The 20026-nt window shown below is 38.5% G+C and overlaps 2 protein-coding genes across 10 annotated transcripts in view; one reads left to right on the top strand and one right to left on the bottom strand.

Moving 5' to 3' along the window:
* Positions 1–7184, bottom strand: pign (phosphatidylinositol glycan anchor biosynthesis, class N). The gene is made up of 29 exons (XM_072450649.1): positions 6574–7184; positions 6127–6360; positions 5918–6039; positions 5740–5838; positions 5566–5672; positions 5362–5486; positions 5121–5251; positions 4905–5024; positions 4796–4836; positions 4643–4702; positions 4480–4572; positions 4285–4340; positions 4110–4188; positions 3859–4041; positions 3647–3786; positions 3045–3144; positions 2881–2973; positions 2601–2692; positions 2401–2506; positions 2207–2315; positions 1654–1756; positions 1477–1579; positions 1315–1401; positions 1134–1189; positions 870–945; positions 699–772; positions 498–540; positions 361–413; positions 1–256 (listed from the first exon to the last, which is right to left on the bottom strand). The coding sequence occupies exons 2-29, from the start codon at positions 6351–6353 to the stop codon at positions 133–135; spliced, it is 2802 nt and encodes a 933-aa protein (XP_072306750.1). The 5' UTR covers positions 6354–6360; positions 6574–7184; the 3' UTR covers positions 1–132.
* The window catches only part of relch (RAB11 binding and LisH domain, coiled-coil and HEAT repeat containing), a 22159-nt gene continuing 9302 nt past the window's right edge, over positions 7170–20026 (top strand). For 2 of the 9 annotated variants that reach the window (XR_011927711.1, XM_072450646.1), the window contains exons 1-15: positions 7170–7709; positions 11153–11242; positions 12849–12920; positions 13060–13109; positions 13222–13335; positions 13571–13765; positions 14535–14629; positions 14984–15090; positions 15180–15354; positions 16035–16110; positions 16185–16280; positions 16857–16880; positions 18764–18876; positions 18948–19038; positions 19865–19936. Coding sequence is in view for 8 of the 9 variants with exons in the window: in XM_072450646.1 (XP_072306747.1) it covers positions 7241–7709; positions 11153–11242; positions 12849–12920; positions 13060–13109; positions 13222–13335; positions 13571–13765; positions 14535–14629; positions 14984–15090; positions 15180–15354; positions 16035–16110; positions 16185–16280; positions 16857–16880; positions 18764–18876; positions 18948–19038; positions 19865–19936 (1839 nt within the window). In the remaining variant the exon portion in view is untranslated. The remainder of the gene's footprint in view (positions 7710–11152; positions 11243–12848; positions 12921–13059; positions 13110–13221; positions 13336–13570; positions 13766–14534; positions 14630–14983; positions 15091–15179; positions 15355–16034; positions 16111–16184; positions 16281–16856; positions 16881–18763; positions 18877–18947; positions 19039–19864; positions 19937–20026) is intronic. The other 7 variants (XM_072450640.1, XM_072450641.1, XM_072450643.1 and 4 more) reach the window with 5 other exon arrangements.

The raw sequence follows: 20026 nt of genomic DNA on the forward strand, positions 1-20026 counted from the left end.
TGACATTGTGACCTGTTTTATTTGTAACATTACTTAAAACGACATTATTTAAATATCCAGTGTCAGTAGAAACATTCCCTTTACCTCAACATACAATACAATAATTTAAATTAATACTAGGAATATTATTGTTTAGGGGTAGTGCATTTTGGACTTCCTCCACAAAACGAGTCTTTGAGAAGTGAGTAAGTGTGTAACCACACTGAGCACCATGAGGAAGATGGTCATCGACATCACTATCACATAGTGGCTGATGCTGCAAAAGAACAAAACACAGCTGTAAAATGACTGAAACAAAGAAGAACTATTCAGTGTTAATATGTAACACATTAATATGAAATGGTTACACAATGAACGCACCTTGTGCCGATGTCTAACCAACTGCCATAGTCTTGAACCATGAAGAAGAAATGCTAAGGGCAGACAAAAATATATAGATTTATTAAATAACAAATAAAAAACTATGTTACAGAATTAGAGAAATGTCTGCGTCTTACCAATGCCATGATATCAGAAATGACAAGAACGATTAGGAACAAACTGAAATAGAATATAAGAATGAACAAAAGGTTGGGAGTTCAAACTGCATATGTATGTACTTATGTTAAATGTATGCTAGCAATGGTTTATTGTATTATTTATGTCAAATAAACACTGATGTGTATTGATAACTAGTCATTCCCAGATTCTGGCATCACCTTCTTGAGGAAAGTTGTGTTGTAACTTGGATGGTCTCAAATGTGCACATTACAATGATGAAGGGAATAATAACCTAAGAAGAGACAACACAATTATACATAAAATAGATGATGAGATTGTGTGATGATAAATGACGCTACAGAAAACGTATACATATATTATTTGTGTACCTTCCACATCATGAGTCCTCCCATGATGAAGGGGTTGAAAACAGTGAGGAAACAATAAACGGATGCTGGGTCAAAACTAGACAAAGAAGAAAATGTTCAGCTGAAATTACTGTATGTGATGCAATATAATTTTACTAAACCACACTGCATAGCCAATGACTAACTGCCCATCTATCACACTCCAACGATTTAACTTCCTGTCAGTTATCACGAATTTAACTTCCTGCCAGTCATCACACTAAATCAGACAAAAAAAAAACTCACCTGTTTATGGAGGCGATGTTTCCTGTGCCAAAAAAGGCTGTGATGATAAAAAACACCTTAAAACATGGTCAAGGGTCAAATCTATCAGAAGTAAATTATAATATCTTAAAATTGAGAAGAAAAAAGAGCCTCTAAATGTACAATATTTACTTTGCTGTAGAACAATTAATTTTAAGGATACAAAAAAATAGGATCTCCGAATGTCGTCCAACTTCAGCTGACGAATTTTTGTGATGTCAATGTTGGCCGTAAAATCAATTGTTGAGAGCTGTTAAAAACAAAAAGAGAAAATGTATCATACGTATATGAAAGGGTTTTGTAATATTGTCTAATGACTTTGTACCTCCTGCCTGCCTGAGACTCCTTGGGCGAGAAGTGCTTCTTGTTCAATGTTGATCCATACAAACATTACCCATGATAAAACTGGTGGAAACAAGGCTTCAAACCTGGAAAAAGTTAAAGGTTTATATGTTATGGACCTGCGATAACATTTGTAGTCAATGGTGAAATAATATTTTACCCCGTGCTAAGTAGTAGGTACGTGGCTGTGAGAGACAGGAGAATACTCAAGAGGCGATGGAAAAGACGAGTAGAGCTTAGAAGTGGAATCAGTATGGAAGAACCTAAAAGTGTTCACAAAAAGTGTTACAAAATGTTTGGCTTCTGAGTACCACCAGATCTAAACCAGGTCTAAAAGAGGAATATTCTACATCTAAACTAGGACTAAACAAGGTCTAAAATAGGACTATATGCCGACTTTACAAGTTCTAAAACTAGGACTCGTCCAAGCAAATGACAAAAATGTGGATTTAATTTACTCTAAATTCAGCATAGACCTGCTGAGGAGTCCGTGTACCTCCTTGAGGAGCTCGTGTACCACCAGTAGTACACTTGACACAGTGTACTACTGGTGGTGAGACTACATACACTCACTGGCCACTAGTGGTAGGACGCAGTACATTTGGCTGCCAATTGTATTCAAACCTGACCATCATGTTGTCTTTTACAAACCGTCAAACTAACTTCACAGGGGCATTATAACCTTCTTGATGTAACCACTCTTCTAAACACACCTAATGTGGTCCAGCTGATGATCTGACTGAGCAGTGGCAAACCCTGTTTCTGCATCAGGCTGAGGTGTGTGAGGGACGGGACGAAGGCACACACAGTTACATGGATCATCTAAAATAGATACAAATCAAAAGTCAGGTTTAGACATGACAATATTTCAAATGCAGAAAAGTTAAGTTTAGTCATCATTAAATACTTGAAAGAGTAGATGCTTTGTTTCGCTGTGGTACAGTGGTGTTTTCTGTCGCGAGGACCAAAGGAAACAGGACGAAGTGAAGAAAGCTAGCAGACCTGCACAAGTGCTATAAACATAGGGATTATAATAACAGAATGACAATTGTTTTATTACATTTAGATTTTATATTCAGAAACAATTAAGTCAATTTTAGCACTCACACTAAATTCAAATTTGGCTCCCTCCCCACCACAGGCAAAAAGGGGAAAACAGCCAGACACAGACAACTCAAGAACCAGCTCAGGGATCGAACCTAAGTAGAAATAAAGATTTTTTGTCACAATAAATATTATCATTACGTACATGGTGAAACTGTTGAGCTTAATTTTCATCAGTTGTTTACGGTATTACATATTTACACATGATAGTTTAATATGAGACATATTATAATTATTAACGCTAACTTCCTGGTTGAAAGAAGTGCTGTAAGAAAATCATTACCTTGGCCTTTCCAAAAAGTCCAGAGAGGAAGGGCCAAAGTGAGAGCACAGCCAAGCCCACTGACAACATGGCACGGTAGAAGAAGCTCACCACCTGGTGGCAACAAAGCCTCATTGAACTACACATCCTGTAATACTTTATTTTACCAAATACCAAATACTTACCAGTAATTCGATTCCAAAAGAGACTAGTACAAAATAGCCCAAGCATTTCCACAGAGGAAAAGATGGAGCTGAGTGGACCAAATTAACCAGGGTTCCAAACCTAAAATACACAAAATAACAGCACACTAGATCAGAATCAGAAAACAGCCGCGCTTTATTGCCATGGTCGGTTGACAAAATCCACAAACTAGGAATGTGCTTTGGTGATACATAAAACAAGGAATAAAAATAATAAAATATGAACTATGATAAAAATAAAGGGCAAGCATAGAAGGTTTGAATAAAAAATGAATTTGGTCTAAACATGAGGTTTTGTAAAGACAAAAACTCTTTGTTCATGTTAACGTGCATTGCTTGAATGGCAACAATTGCAAGTGAAAGGGCCTAATTAAGCTCTTTGAAGCTGCACCGCTCATACAAAGATAATTATGTCGGAGGTAAATTACATCCTGTGAAATTGTGTGAGCTAGTGCAATGGGCTGCAATCATTTGGGATGATTGATATTTTCTGTCATTTGTTCAACATACTGTATGCTCCAAAACCGTATAATGAACTTGTGAATTATTTTCACAATTTTGCTACATCTTGATTGTGTACTTACTCCTTTAGAACAGAATACCATACAGGGACCGGTAGTAGGCAGTAAACATAGTAGGTCATTGGACTCCTTTGAATAAATAAAAATATGGCAATCAACACTGCCACAATAACACAAAGCCTTGACAAATGACAGCTGTGTATCTGCAAACACAAAATAAGATTAATATTAGACGTTTCAAATATTTTCAAAAATACATGCTCTACTAAACTTACTTCTTTGGTGAGATTTGTATTTCTGTTAAGGCTAGCATGAGTTTTGAGGATGATCAGGACAACATAGGAGGTCCATCCTACAAAACCGAGCACCACACTGCAACCCAAGAAGAATCTGTCGTATGTGTGGTAGTAAACAAGCCCTTTCAGGGAGTGTGAAATCAGAGACTGACAGAGAGAGATCTGAGGACCAACAAAGATGATTAGGTTGCGACGTGCAATTATTTGGCAATGAGATTATTAACACTCACAGCATCTTCATATTTCTCCAGCAGAAACATCGTTCGGATCTGGCTGACAAGCTCAACTTGTTCAAAGTCTGTTAAATATCTAATAAAACAATACATAATTAGCAATGATATGCAATAACTATAAAGGAAAAATAAGGAAATAAGGAAAATAAGGTAAAGTAATTATTGTACTTACTGGTATGGGGTGAACAGTAAGGATATTGTAGTCTCCTTTTTCTGGATCATTTTCACCTAACATTTGAAAGCACAGCAAAAAAATTAAATGTACATTGTCAATAGTATTATAATCTTGGACCTCAGGAAGATAAGCATTTACTAATGTAAAGACTAAAAAGGATCCAAATAATAAAATCATATTTAGATATTTTACCTTGTACTGTTCCAGCACTTGAATGGCATTCGTGTACATGCTTTCAGCTTTGAACTTTTTACTGTTGTTTAGGTATTGGAGAGGGAGCACGCCCTAAAGAGAGCAAATATTTTCAAAAACAATGTTGCATGTAATGTATATGTTTTATTATTATTTTACTTACAACAGAATTCAGTGGAAAATTAACACCAATCAGAGAGGCCATAAGTGGAGCAATGTCAGCCTAAAAAATATCCAGATTTGTTAACATTTCAAATGTACACATTTAGTTTTATTTTTTAATGATCTACTCTTGACTTTTATAATCATAGCTTACCTGATTGACATCAACTCTACGGATATGCTCCAAATTCCAATCTATGAGAAACAGACCCAATAATATCACACAACACTCTAAATACATTTCCATATTAGGTTGAGCTCACCTTGTAAATACCCATCATTGAACGCTTGTGGTTCAGTAACAGTGACAGGGCTGTTGACTCCAGCTCCCCATACGACCAGAGGGGTCAGAGTCTCAGAGGGGAGACCTGCACCATGAGATCCTGCAAAAAAACAAAACAAAATGAAGAAAAGAATTATGGCAACACGAAAAAAGAAAAGAATACATATATAACCACTGTAAAACTGTATATGTTTACCCCAGTTAGTCATGCCATGATCAGAGGTGAAAACATAGGCAGTTTTTCCATCATGTCCATAGAAATCTTCAACCAAAGACACAAACTCCGATAGACCAGCGTCTACTAAACCTATGTTGTTCAAATACTCTCTAAGCAAATTAAAGAAAATGCAATCAGTTGGTAGCAAATTAAAAAAATGCTGGAAAAAAACTCAACAACGCGTATTTTAGAGGCAAAACAAAATAGTGACAAAACATACTGGGACATGGGTCTGTGTGCATGTCCATTTGTATCAAGGCCAAGCAGGTGAAGAAAGAAGACATTCTGGTCCTCGTGTAAAGTGGCATTCAGACTGGAATTATATTTGGCAGCTTCAAAAAATGACTGTCAAATAAAGAAAATATATTTAAAAAAGAAAAAAAACTATATTACTATAATTCACTTTTTGAAACTACTGTCATACTTTTACTTGGGCAAATACCCAGGTGTCCAGCCTGGAGGCATCTGTGGAAGCAAAGTCCTCCTCCGCGGCTGGGTAAGTGTGAGTATAAACATGATTTCCCGTAGCACCTGATAAGAACAAATATCAGTTTGAAGCATTATCACAGCAATATCTAAATCCATTCATATTTTGTACCTTTGGCAAACATTGGCAGGATATCAGGACTGCCCCAGCTCCAGGTGTGTCTGCTCTCGTTAAACACAGAATCAAATTCCACTGGATTTTCTTTCCAACCTGAAAACACACACAACACAAACTCATACCAAAACAAGTGTCTTTTAAGTGCACCTATACATGTTTGTAATGTACCAACCTTTGGCAACTGCACTGACATCTTCATAGAAACCAGCAATAAGAGCTACATGACCAGGTCGAGACTCAGTGGGGACTCGCGTATGAGACACACCCCATGTACCTCTATTCTCCATAATATTCCTAAAAGACACAATGTAAAAAAAAAAAAATGAATTACACAATAGTTACTTGGAAAAAGAATTGAATCCATAAAGTCGCCGTCACAACCTGAGATATGGAGCTCTAGATGAACCGTTTGTGAGCAGCGTGAACAGACTGTCAGCCCTGAGCCCATCGGCCACTATCAGAACCAGTCTAGAGGCCGGTGGCTTCAGTAACGTGGCCTGGGGGGTCATGCCATGGACCAGGGGGGACGTGAAGTAGATGTCAAAGATGGACAAGAAGAAAACCACGTGGACTGTCAGCCCAACAAGGAAGAAGGTGATCATCCTCATTGTTAACCTAAGAAAAATTCAAATAAATCATTCAGAAATTCATTCCTCTTCGGATACTTAATCAATGAACACAATGGGCGGTTGAAGATAGTATAAACAAATATTTAAAAGCATCAGTAGCAGAATATTCTCTCTGTATTAGAACTGTGTAGTATGATAAGTAATTGAGTAAAAGGCTAATAACACTAAGGTGAAACTAGCATGATGCTACTAGACTTACCTGTAATAGCAGATTATCCTCTTTACCGTCAGTTAACAATGTTGTGGACTTGAATGAATGAAAAGCAAACCCATTTTCCAACATTCACTCAAATATATCATTCCCCAGTAATAAAATATATCGCTAAAATCTGTCAAGTCAAAGGCGTCTTATGCAAAACAAGATTACGGCAGGAGCGAGCTTTACAAAGCCAGATTTAAGGAGATTAAACGAGAAATTCTGGTGCCATGAGCATCTACTTCCTTGTTGTGCTCTGAAGTGTCTGACACCCAACTGCATTGTGGGGTTTGTAGTTGATGCTCTCATCTGGCCATAGTCACCAGTATGAAAGAAAACAATGTTTATGTTTCAATTAATCCATCCATAATTGTGTTATCTACCACAAATGCGATCTCGAATATGTTGATTTATGATGAAATTATAGTGACTAGTTGTAGCTGCGCTATTATCAGCTGTCAAAGATATCACGCCCATTTTGGAGTAGCTGTCAAATTCATCCAATCAAATCGCAATGCTCTGTCAAGTAGGCGGGTTCAGAGGGAGAATTCGACCAATGGCAGCTTCGTATTTCTCCGTCTTGTCATAGCTACCTACCAGGACGAAGCTATTCATTCAGGAAGAAATTGGTGTGAATAGCCTGTGTTGCTACGTTCATTATAGTGCAAAAATGGCGTCTGTCAACCCGTTTAATGTCAGCGATTCCGATGAGGAGGCTGAAAGACGACCCACTGAAACAATTGACACAGAGAGGAGTCCGAGCGATGGAGCCCCAGAGCCGCCACCGGGAAATCCGTTCTCGCCTCCCGCGGAAGCCGAGCCTCCTCCGCCGCTGCTTCTGCTGTCTAGCAACCGGACAAGCCCCAGCGGCGGCGAGGGCACCCCGGTGTCGGCCGCAGTCAGCTCTGCTATGGCCGCAGCAGGCACCGCAGAGACTCGGATATCAGTCGACGTGATCGCCGCTCAGCTTTTGCGGGACCAGTACATCCTCACGGCGCTGGAGCTGCACACTGAGCTGCTGGAGACGGGCAGGGAGCTTCCGAGGCTAAGGGATTATTTCTCCAATCCTGGGAACTTCGAGCGCCAGAGCGGTACTCCTCCAGCCAAAGACCAAGCTCTTGGACCCGGTGGACCCCTGAGTAAGTCCCGTAATGAAGGTTTACTGTGTGTCTAGTCTGTGATAATGGTGATGCTCGTTAGCCCTGTAGCTTGATGATGCTAGCTCTTCAGGCTGCCTCTGAAACATAATCGATGTGGACATATCCGCTTGCTGCACCTGGCCTCAGACTCCTGGCCTCCTCCTGATGTGAGGCCTGCAGGTCTGCCGGAGCCACTAGGGCTGTAGTCGACTGAAGATGTTCACGGTCAACTAAAGACGTGCCCTGTGCATCGATTAGTCGACTAAAATGAAAGTGGTTGACGCTCTCTAAACTACCAAGTATCTATAACTTTTGGCATCAAGTAGGCTACCACCAAGCTTACTATTTGGCTTTCGGAGTACCGCCATATGAATTGTAAAATCTCGAGAAAACCAGGTTTAAATAAGACTAAACGTGGATACGGTTGTTCCAAATAATAATGAACCCATAGAAAGACAAAATATTTGTCTCTAATAAAACAAATACTCAAACTGAGCAGGGCCCTGGCCTGTACGTGTACCAGAGTTTGAGAAATTGAGAAATGTAGAGTATTTGACCTATGGTGCATGTTTTGCGTCAGTTAGTTGACCATTTTTGGTTGGCTAAGACGCCATTGGTTGACTAGTTGAGCCCCTATTGCTATTCCAGTCTGTGTGTGCTGATTGATAAAAACTAAAAATCATTATTGTTATTTCTAAAATTCCATTCCAGTCCCTTCATGGCCCACCACATTCAACAACTCATCCTGTTTGCAGGTCAGGTGTCAGTGTCCACTTTGTCTTCTGGAATCTAAAGAATCCCTGACATTACAATACAATAGACTTCAGCAACTCTTTATTAATAATTTATCTTGTCATGTAGGCCTAGCTTTCTTATATTTTATGCTAAAAAAGTAGGTCATCAGTTCAGAAATCTCTCTTGGGCAACGTGGAGTCAAGATGATTATGTAAAATATGATGTGATCATTTCACATTCTACCATAAATAACTGGGTAGGTCACCGAATTGGTTAATTATTAGATGTGATGATATTTATTAGCAGGACATATATTATATTGTATAATGGCTTGACGCCATATTTTTCAATGGCCGTCAATATTATTTCTCATAGACCCACACGGGTGGTATATACTGCGAGTCAAAAATAAATTGATTTGATTTGATAATTACGGCATTAAACTGATAAAACTGATAAAAGATTGTTTTGTAAATGTTTACTTGTTGCAGATGTTTACAAGTATTTATTACATTGTATGGATGATTGAAACGGAATCAGTTTTGTTGTTATTGCACCTCAACATTTCTCTTGCTTTCCTTGTTTTAAGCCCAATTTGATGTCTCCAGAGATTAGTAGTGTCCTTAGTGTGAGCCCTGGCAACCTGCCAGAGGCGAGCACTAGCATTTAGCAGATGGCAGCGCGTCACAGTCAATGGATCAATTGTCTTCCCAAATTAAAGTCCAACCAATAAAGAAAACACTTTTCACACTATTATATACTTTAGGACCTACCTGAGAGTGACACAGTAATATCACCGTTATTACAAGTCATATCACCGTTATTTGTTATTATTTATCATGTAAAAGAAGCTGACCGTAGAAATAGAGCAATATATTTGTGTATCGACCTTGATTATCCAGCAAAGGCCGATATAATTATAATTTTTTTTAGGCTGACCTGCTGCCTTACGAATGCACATAAAACTTAATTTGAACTCTTTGTCAGATTTTCAGTAAAACAGGGCTGTTGGTGAATTTGAAATTTCATATAAAGAAAATAGAAATAAAAATTGTCCTACATATAGGCCCAAAATATCAGCTGACCTTATCAGCCATCGGTTTCTCAGACTTGTAAACGATCGTTAGAAGCCACAGCCATGAAAAAAAAAAAGGGTCGGTCTTTAGCTGACAGTAATTGACCATATCCAAGGGCATGCTGGTTTTTCTCTGTCTGTTTTGAAAGTAAATAAAGCCATCATGTGGGCCGCATTAAGCATGAGAAAGTGATTTGTTGCACTTGGAATATATAGGACATTCTAATATAGAAATTGCTTGCTTTGCACACTGTTGGATCACAATTTTACAGTCTATTATTCTAGACATAGTTTTTGTTTCTGTCATTTGTTACAGATACAGATTTATAATACCCAATTAAATAAGAAAATGGGAACGTACAGGAGCATTATGTACACTTGTTTCAATACCCTCAGTCCGATTGTCATATGGATCAGTTGTTCAAAGCCACCACCATCCGTGTATATCACAAAACAAACTCATGAGTGCACTGCCTTCCTCAATGCCCGGTCAGGTGCCTCCTTTCTCTGGTCATGTGAAGAGCAGTCATTTACTTGAGAAAGGATTCACACTGTGTCGTAACATTTTAGGAATAAAAATAGTCATTCATAGGGCCTGAATTCCAGCATACAAAGTGCCGTTAATCATCTTATAACCTTTAATTTGAGGATAATTTCTCCAGTTCTTTAGTCAATTCAGATAGATGACAGTCTGGAGTCACATTTGTCAGAGTTTAGACAGTTTGCTCCCGGGGCGTCGTGCTGAAAGGTCAGTTTGCTCACACACCTCATGCTATGGTCATCCTTGTTCTGGGCTGGGGTTTATTTGCGTTTTTCTTGCATGTAACGATTATTTCAACAATAAAACATGTCAACAGGCTGATTCAACATTTCCTAACTCGCCTATCTCACCAGTCATTTGAATTGTGCCTGGTGCTATGTAGAACTGATTTTGTGTAAGTATAACAAGTAAGATTTGCATTGTAAGAGTGGTCATTTGATGTAACTTGAACGTCACATTGAATTAGCTGAAAAGTTTTAAGGTTAACTATGAACTTTATCCAGTGTGACCTCCTCCTTATCGGGATATCAGAAAGCAAACAGGCCGATGTACCACTCGTTTTGCACATGGGGAAAGCTAACACCACTGGCTTAGTTTTCAAGGCAGCTGAGTGAGAATGTAATCGGAGCATTAGAGTCAGCTTTAAGCAAAGAATTCCCATTAGTATTATGCTGGGAGCTCGTTTGTATTAAATGCCATTGTGAGATAAGAATTTGCGATTGCATACACTCTAAGAGGCAACGTCTGCTTCAGGCAAAAGTCTGTAAAACAAGGTTTAATATCTCTATGGAGTGATTTGATACGCCGCAACCAACCATAGCATCTGTTGTGGCGTTAAAACACCTTATTTACACTTGTTAAAGTTATTCAAGTCATATTTTTACTCTTACATATTCTGTAGCCATTTTCAAAGCAACTTTTAAGCACACTTAACATAGCGCCTTCCATCAAACACAGCATGCAGGAGTGATTCTTGGATATATGTTGTAACGAGCTGTTGTAACGGGCCGATTATTCCACCACTGCCCTTAATAATGTAATAATAAAGTGTGAACAAAATGATGCTCACGTTGATGCGTTATCTGTGTGCAGATCGAGCGGGCAGCATCAGCACCTTGGACTCTCTGGACTTTGCCCGTTACTCAGACGACGGTAACAGGGAGTCGGACGAGAGGGTGGCAGGTAAGATGAGCCGAACCACCAAAGCCTCAGAGCCTTCGGAGTTCTTAAAGGCTAAATATAATAGACATAATTATTGCTTTTTCCATCAGAAACGTAAGCATTTTTCAAGAATTCAAACTGGACTTTCTACTAATTTCCATATTGCTATCGAGAAGGAATGTGCCTGGGGTGTCCGTGCCTCAGTGATATCGTTGAGTGTGGTATTTCTGGTATGGGACCCGTCTCAGCAGGGTTAGAATCACACCTCGCACTTCTGTGGTTTGGTCGGGACATACCATTAGCACAGTGCTAATTCATTAACGGTAGCGTCTGGCACTTCCACTAGTTGTGTGTGATATTACACTGTTAACTTCAAAAGAAAACTGTATAACCTGGTGTTTTCATCTTCTATTTTATGAATGGCATGTCATTTACATTTGTGGTCATCTACCGTATTTACAAATTTAGTCCGCGATAGACTTCACAATGAATATTTTCGGATACTTGATACATTTAAAGGAAAATACCTGGGGCTTTCAGTAAGTAATATAAAGTCATGCAGCAGAGGTAGTGGTATTAAAATACTATTATATTCATGTCCCTGTCTCTAATTGGTGGCCACAGCCCTCACCACTGCACTGTCACACCTACTTGACCTGTTCCTTTGACCAAAACATCTGCCCCCAGCTGTCTGACTCTGGGTTTTCTGGCTTTCTCCTGACGTTGATCAAACCCCAGTGAACACAACTGGACAAGTCACTCCATCAAACTAGCTTCTTTTTTTCCTTTATTTCCCCCTCTTTCTGAGTTTTTTGTTATTTCCATTATGTTCTTCTTGCATTGTGCGCATGTTCAATCTGTCAATACCCGTAGGGAATTTATTATGTGATAGTGTTCTACAAATATCAACCGACAGAGAGGAGAGGGTCAGATCAGATGACAGATTGATAATGCACAACAATGCAACAACGTACTCGTGCTCCATTGCTTCTTACCTTTGTGTGCATTTTAATCAAATAAGACTTTCTGTGTGTTATTTCGTTTATCAGTGTTTATCTTTTTTTTTAACACATGTTTGACAAAGTGTATAATAAATAGGGAAACGATATATCATATTTATTGTGTTTTAAAGCTTAATTTAGTCACTGATTTCAGTAACTTCCAAATACAATCATAGTTTTGGCTGTTCTTGGGTGGCGTGAAAGCAAATATTTACCTGGTAGTACGTAGTTTCAGTGCAAAATCCTTTGTCAGACAGCTCCTAGATTATACATCTGATTCCTATTCAGATTTGCTCTTCGGCAGTGCTTTTGTTTGCTCTAAGTGAACAAGTAAGAATACCTAAAGCTTCTGTTTTTCCAGTCCCATCAGTATTACAATTGGGAGGCAGAAGAGGGCAGGAAATCTCTGAAACATCAGCTTCACCATGAGCCTCTGCTGCATGCGTTCTGTACACCATGATTTGCATGCGTTCCTCTTTTTGTTGTTTGTGTTATGAATCTTAAAATCTTTAGTGTGATTTGATTTTGTTTGTTTTTCATGCCCATTTTTGTTTTAATTGTTTCTCCTGTCCTTGGTTGGATGCATTTCCTGTGTGCGTATGTGTGTGATGTCACTTCCTGTCCAGTGCTGGAGTTTGAGCTACGGAAAGCAAAGGAGACCATTCAGGCTCTGCGCGCCAACTTGACTCAGGCAGCAGGTGTGGCGTTCTTTTGACTTTTTCTCCATGTGAACCCTCATTTGTTACTGCTTTCTCAGTCTATTTCTAACTGAATAACTGACGACTGAAATATGCTTTTAAAAATCAAATCTGTAAAGCTAATATTTTTTCTTCTCAGAAAGTGATGTGCATTCTCAAGAGAGGAAAAAGTCTAGTCCTGAAATTCAGGTGGGAGAACTTTGGTTCACTTTTAATTCTTTGTCATAAATTATATGAGTAGCTTGTGAGAATATTTCTACTTTTGAAACTCTTAACACTAGTTTTACTTCTTTCACCTCAGGAACCTATGCGCTCACTGGAGAAAAAAGCATTAAACTTCCTTGTAAATGAATATTTATTAAAAAATGAGTACAAACTCTCCGCCATCACTTTTTCGGATGAGAATGGCGATCAGGTAAAGAATATCATTTAACTTATCCCTTTATTTAACAGGATAATATACACTTAACATTACGCACATAAACGCAGAGATGCTTGTACCTGACTGTAACTTAACAGCTAATTTCCATCTGTATTTATTGTGACAACCTTGTTATTTATATCGGTTTGGAATGATTCCATATACTTAAATGACAGTGTCCTTTTATATACCGCATTTGTTGTATTGTAAAATGTGATTTGTCTCTCAGGACTTTGAGTTGTGGGATGATGTTGGCCTTAATATCCCAAAGCCCCCTGGCCTGCTGCAGCTGTACAGAAACTGTGGCGCCCCCTCGTCTCCGTCCAGGGACACAGCAGATGTGGCTGTTGCGGTCGACTTTGGGGATCTCCCTGGAAACTGTATTGCCCAGGAGACCCCCAAGAAGCTTGACCTTTCACAACAGGTACTGTAGGCGCTTGTATAGATTCAGTATGCAATATTTTCTTTAAAAAAGATGACTAACTAACACCTGTTTTAATTCCTTCCTTATTCCTATTTTTTCTTATGACTTACTATAGCTTGTTGGTGATTAAAATAAATACATGTTGTACAATCCTGTTTAGGCCCACAGAGACATGCTATATATTGTTACAAAGCTTATTTTTTTCATAAAACTTTTATTGCATTCATTTCATGCCACAGTGTAACCCAAAAGACCAATACATGGTAATACATTTTTAAAAAATGTATTTTGAAAATGTGGTTTATTCGGTCATTTTACATCTTAACAAAAATCTATAGATGTACAATCATGGGCTGGTTTGTCTAGTTTTGTCCCAAATCCCAAAGTACTAATTTCCAAAAAACTCCTAAAATGTAAATTTTTATTGTATCATATGCTAACCATCATAATTTACATTTTTGCACCAATAGGGGAACCGAGAGTTATGGTCCTACTTCAACTTTCTTAGGCAAAAGTTGTGGTCACTGGTCAACAACTGTTGACCAGTGACCACATTCATTCAAACATGTAAACTAGTGGTCTATAGCACATTTTATATGTATTTTGGATAAAGTTTAACTTTTAATACTTGTTTTAATTTTGAAAATTACAATTAAAAGACACTCACCGAGGTTGGGTGAAAATAGGTGGGCCTTAACAGAATATACTAACCATGTTCTTGTGTATTTCTTTGAGGATACTAAATTTTTTTGTTTTATCTACGTTGTAGCAACAAGCAGAGGTGGTTCAAGAGCTGGAGTATCAGATCAGCCTTCTCAACAGTGAAAAGGATAGTTTAGCAGAGCAAATCAAGAAACTGCAAAGGTTTGTACTTATAAAACACATCTAAATGTCGACATTTTGTTTTTTTTCTTTGATGCTCTGCAGCTGTAGCCACCACCCCAGGAATGTTCCATACTGTGTACTACGCTTTGACGTGACAGGAATAGTATCATGCATAATATTCACATAAATCAACAGTATTTATGTGAATATTCCAGTTGCCATATTCCAGTCCATAATTGCTGTGCCTGTGACAACATTTATCTAGAACAAGTATAACAGAAGCTCTGCTGGCCTTTTACATTTAAGAATCATGCTCTGCGGTGGCCTGCAGATTTCTTGTTGGCCAGCACTCTGTCGGTCCTTATAATTGTTTCTTTCCCATCTTTTTCTCAGTGAAATCCAGACTTTAAAGCGGACAGTGTCGTCACCTCCTTCTGCTGAAAGACTGTCTTTAGACCTGGGCTCAGAAAACACACCTGACCCCTCGTCCACACACACTTCTTCCTCAATGGTATGGGCAACACTGAACAGACATTGTTTTGGATCTCACAATTAACATATTAATATTATTAATACAAGGCTTAATAACATTATGTCTTCCCTCAGCCCACATCAGATAACGGCCAGTATCTAGACATCAGGGGTGTCTCAGAACCGGAAAATGACTCCAAGCCTCCTCACGCACAGAACACATCACAAACACACAATGAAATACACAATAGGCTTAATAAGAGGCCACCAGTCCAGTTCGACCAGCCTAACCGGTAAGTGAATTTCGATATCAATTATTGTGAAAGTGAAAATAACAATATACATTTTGAATAAACATTGAGGTCTACAATCAATTATATTTATTTGAGTGTTTCTATGTCATCATTTTTGCACCACTTTAGATTAATTAATGATAGGATAATTAAGGATAGTTAAATACTAAAACAATGTACTATGTTATTGTGAGATTAGTTTTAGTTGCTTTAAAAAAATAAAAGCAACGTGAGTTTTATAGCAGCAACTTAATTATCCACTAGATGGCGCCAATTATCAGTACATGCGTAAAGCCACGTTGCATTTCGGGAGGCTGCTCTCGAAGGGCCCAGTGGTCATGGGGTGTAAACTTTTGACTTTGGGGTCATATAAAAACCTCTCTAAACAGTGTCCCGCCCAGACTGTACCACACTTCCAGCTCATAAATCATTCGGTCAATGGAGGCACTGTAAAGAATATTCACCTTGTATTTTCCTTTGAATATTTAAGTCTTGAACTCAAATGATAAAATATTGGCTCTGTCATCATGTGACATCAAACAAGTATGGCTCCTGTTTCAACACAGATTTCCTCCAAATAAAAACACAAACGTTACCGGGATATAGGAGGGTGAAACTGGCTCAAACTTCAGTCAAAGTTTTAAATTACTGATGTCAAATCTTTTTATTTTCGGACACAGGAATTTATCCCCGGCCTTCCACCAGGCTCTCCTCTCCTTCTGTCGAATGTGCTCGGATAGCCGCCTAGGAGCAGAGGTTAGCATCTGCCATTGTGGTCTCTCTAAAAATGATTTCCCCCAGAAAGTAACACTGTATTTTCTTTATCACAGGTGTCTCGTATTGCAGACAGTGAACAGAGTGTCATGTTGATGCTTGGCCGCTGTCTCCCTCACATCGTCCCTAATGTTCTTCTTGCTAAACGCGAGGTAAAATTTATCTGTGGTTTTGTTTTGTGTTTTCTTTCAGTGGTCACATTCATGCTTCTTGTTTAATAGATACAAACATAACAGCAGTAGTAAACAGGGCAGCTACAGTCTTTTGCCTTAAACCAAATATTTTCTTTATTTCTTCAGCCAAGACAAACACACTGGAACAAATTTTATGTGTTGATAACTCATTCATTTACCATCTGCGAGTATGAAAAGGGCCATGCATGTTTTGGGTTTTTGGCAGTCCCAAACTGTGACAGATTCTGTGACGTTTACTGTGGCTGTCGCTGGCCTTTCCCATGGATAATTTACAATTCAAAATACTTTGGTCCAGTTAAACTTACTCCACAAACTCAATATGATTTTGTTGAAATGCCAAAACAAGAAGCTGTTTTGTGTCTATGGATTTACAGCAAATGCCATTTTATTTTCTGGTGCCATTTTGTTAGTATTGGTCTCATCATTGGTTTGATCTTTGTTTGTTGGTCCACTCATTTGCTGGCCTCATGGCTGCTGAGTTTAGTTTGATTCTTCTCACTCATTCTCTCACTCTCATGCATGCCTCTCTTCTAGAGAATGGTTGCACATCTTTGCCAGGTGAGTCTTTCACGCACTCATCTGCATGATTCCAAACTGACCCTTAGGTCTAAGCTATAGCTAATGCCATTTGCTACAACTGCTAACACTCAGGCTCACCCTTTATTCACTGAAGAAAATGTATTGCACATTGATCTGATAGAGGGAGGCAGTTATAGCCTTATGATTATGATGAATACTACCACAGTCTTATATATGCTTACTGGTGTTAATTATCATGTCAGTATATTAACAGCTACACATGAATTTTTATTTTTTGCCTTAGTTTTAATGTCTTAATTGACAACAAGCTAACGTACTGATTGCACCCCTCTGATCCTCAGTGTTAATTATCAAGTATAATTTGAGCAGGAATGAGATGTCTGGTTAATTTCTTAAAGCCTTTAATGGTTTCCATGATCTGTGAGTGCATGATCTTCTCTTTGTTTGTTTAAGTGTAAAATGACAGTAGCAGATTTTTCTTTGAGCTGGAAAAAAAAACTGATGGAGTCTGACTGCACAGAGGCCTGTTGTTCCAGTCGTTCTGACAAAGGCTTCTTTGCGTATCTTAGTTTTTCCTCCTCTGTTTTCAAGACACCCAGAAAACATACTGAAAGTTAAACATTGGGATTTAGTCTTATTTGTCTGCAGTGGACTTTATACTGTGTCCGTTATGTTCATCAGGCGCCGAACCACGCTTTACCACCGCAGGGCACACCTTCACTTGTTTAAACACGACACGCACAAGAACAAAAGGTGTATGACTTGAAACACAGGAATGAAACATTAGGCTGTGCATGCCACCTGGCTGCTTATCACTCATAACAGTCCCCACTGTAAATCATTCATTGTCTGAGTTTGTTCTTTGCATACTGTAGATTTATGAGCTCATTTCAAGACTGTTTTAACTGTAAATGGGAAACCTCTCATTATTTATTATCTTCTGAATTATTATAACTAATTGAATAAATCCATGGTAAATAATGGTATCACAGAACCTTTCTTGTAAATCTAGAAACTTCTCTTGGATGCCTGAGGTTTGGCGTCTTTCTGTCCACTTCCTGACCACCACGTTTATCCGTGCTCTGGTTAAGGTAAAAATAGTATTGGCAGTGTATGCATACTGTTTTTACGATTTAATCCCTAGTTCTAATACTTCAGAAAACACAATTACCTTTATTTAAGTTGACGGCTAAATTGCTTCTTTTCCTGCTGTCCTGATGTATGAGTTATTTAACCTACATTAAGGAGGTCATATAACCACTTTTGAAATATTCCAGGATATGAACCTGCCACAGTTTTTCTCATGAAAGGCACGCCAACATGGCAGGCCAACATGGCACTGACGGGTCCAGCAGTGACTCACTGCAGTCTATCTTTACCACGGTCTCGTAGCCGTCCAGCCACTTCTGGGATTTTTCTCATGCGTTCGACACTTGGCAGGAAAATCTGATACCTTTCTGGAAAACAGAGTTAGCTTGAAAAACACACATTTTTAACTCTGTGTGCACTCTCTAATTTGGGTGTGTGTTGTGTGAGGAATGTTGGGCTGACCACAGTTTGGCCATGGAGCCTCTGTATCAAGGACTATAGAGCTCCCTGTCCTTTGGATGGAGGTTGTGTGAACTCTGTCTGAACTGAGAAGATGATAGATGTAGACTCGGAGGGAACCGTGGCAGTAGGTGTAGGCCTGAGTGCGGCTGGGCTGGGTGTGTGCATGAACCATATCATGACTTTCTGTGTTCTAGTTACATATATTGATCTCTGTTGTATTTATCCCAAATAACCCAACTTCTCTTTCATGGTTTTCCTGTTCCCCAGCTTGCTTGATTTTTTTTTTCTCAAATGTTTAACTGTGTTTTGTAATGTAACGTCATATTTTTCTGTCTGACTTTCTCCTCTAGGAGTTAATTCCACTTATCTTATGTACCGCATGCCTTCACCCAGAGCCTAAAGAGAGGGATCAGCTCCTTCACATACTGTTTAACTTAATCAAGAGACCAGATGATGAGCAGAGGTTTGCTTCTTTATATAGTCCATTGTTTGTTTTATGTGTGCTTGATCTCAATTTATTTGTTTGTTTCATAGACAAATGATCTTAACTGGGTGTGTTGCATTTGCGAGACACGTGGGTCCCACACGTGTCGAGGCTGAGCTACTTCCCCAATGTTGGGAACAGGTGAGAAACCTGTGGTGGTTGTGTCTGTTACTCATCAACTCATTAACAATACAATTTACATTGAATCAAAGACTCAAACTCAAAATACATCTTCATACAATATTGTATGATGTATTAGAATGGAAATGAGAGTTATGAATGTACCGGTAACTATGGTTCTATAACCTCTGGATGACCTCCAGAAGCGGAGCTTTAGCACTCCCTTCGCACATTCAGTGCTAAAGCCCCGCTTTTGACTGTCAAGTGGGATTAAATGGAACTATAAAAGGGAGTAATATTGGCAAAAAATAAATATTTTGATATTTTATCTCAATAAAAATAGTCACAATAGTGACTTTTGTTATTATTACTAGTATATCAATCCAACAGAAATGTGTTCTACATATCATTGTTGATTTTGTTTTATCAGACTAATGTGAAATGTCTTTACATTTTACAACATTTTTACAATTAATGGTCTACTCAATATTCACATTTTGTATATATTCTTCAAAAGAACCTTTTGTTAACCATTATCAACAGTAATTTGCCCACCTCTTACTATACTTATTTTCAAATGTGTTGGACCTGATATAATTGTTGTTTTCAATGACGCTTGCCACATAATTCAACACAATGGAATAAATAATATTTTTGCAGTGATGGCAATAACAGCTGAAAACAAATTTAGAGGCTGAGAATCTGCTTAGAAAGACAAATTGTGGTTTTCACAGGGCCAGAATGTTAATAATATTTTCATTGTTTCCATTCTTTTGTGGCGGCCTCTCTGTCTGCATCCCTGCTTATGTCCTCTTCCTTTCCAAAATACCCTCCCATTTTTCCACAGATTAACCACAAATATCCCGAAAGAAGATTGTTGGTGGCAGAAGCCTGTGGAGCCTTAGCACCGTACCTGCCTGTAAGAAAACTCACATTCAGTCTCAAGGTCTGCTTAGTTTGTCATCATATTGTAAAAAAACAATTGCATTGAAACATATCAATCAGACAA

The sequence above is a fragment of the Eucyclogobius newberryi genome, unplaced genomic scaffold (assembly GCF_026437365.1).
Source record: "Eucyclogobius newberryi isolate DKJ021-1_F unplaced genomic scaffold, fEucNew1.0.hap1 SCAF_18, whole genome shotgun sequence".
NCBI lineage: Eukaryota > Metazoa > Chordata > Actinopteri > Gobiiformes > Gobiidae > Eucyclogobius > Eucyclogobius newberryi.

Coding starts and splice junctions, on each gene's coding strand:
- pign (XM_072450649.1), bottom strand. CDS start 6,353: ATGAGGATGATCACCTTCTTCCTTGTTGGGCTGACAGTCCACGTGGTT. Junction 5,839..5,917: donor TGTCAGTGCAGTTGCCAAAG/GTTGGTACATTA, acceptor GTGTGTTTTCAG/GTTGGAAAGAAAATCCAGTG. Junction 4,837..4,904: donor CAATGATGGGTATTTACAAG/GTGAGCTCAACC, acceptor TGTTTCTCATAG/ATTGGAATTTGGAGCATATC.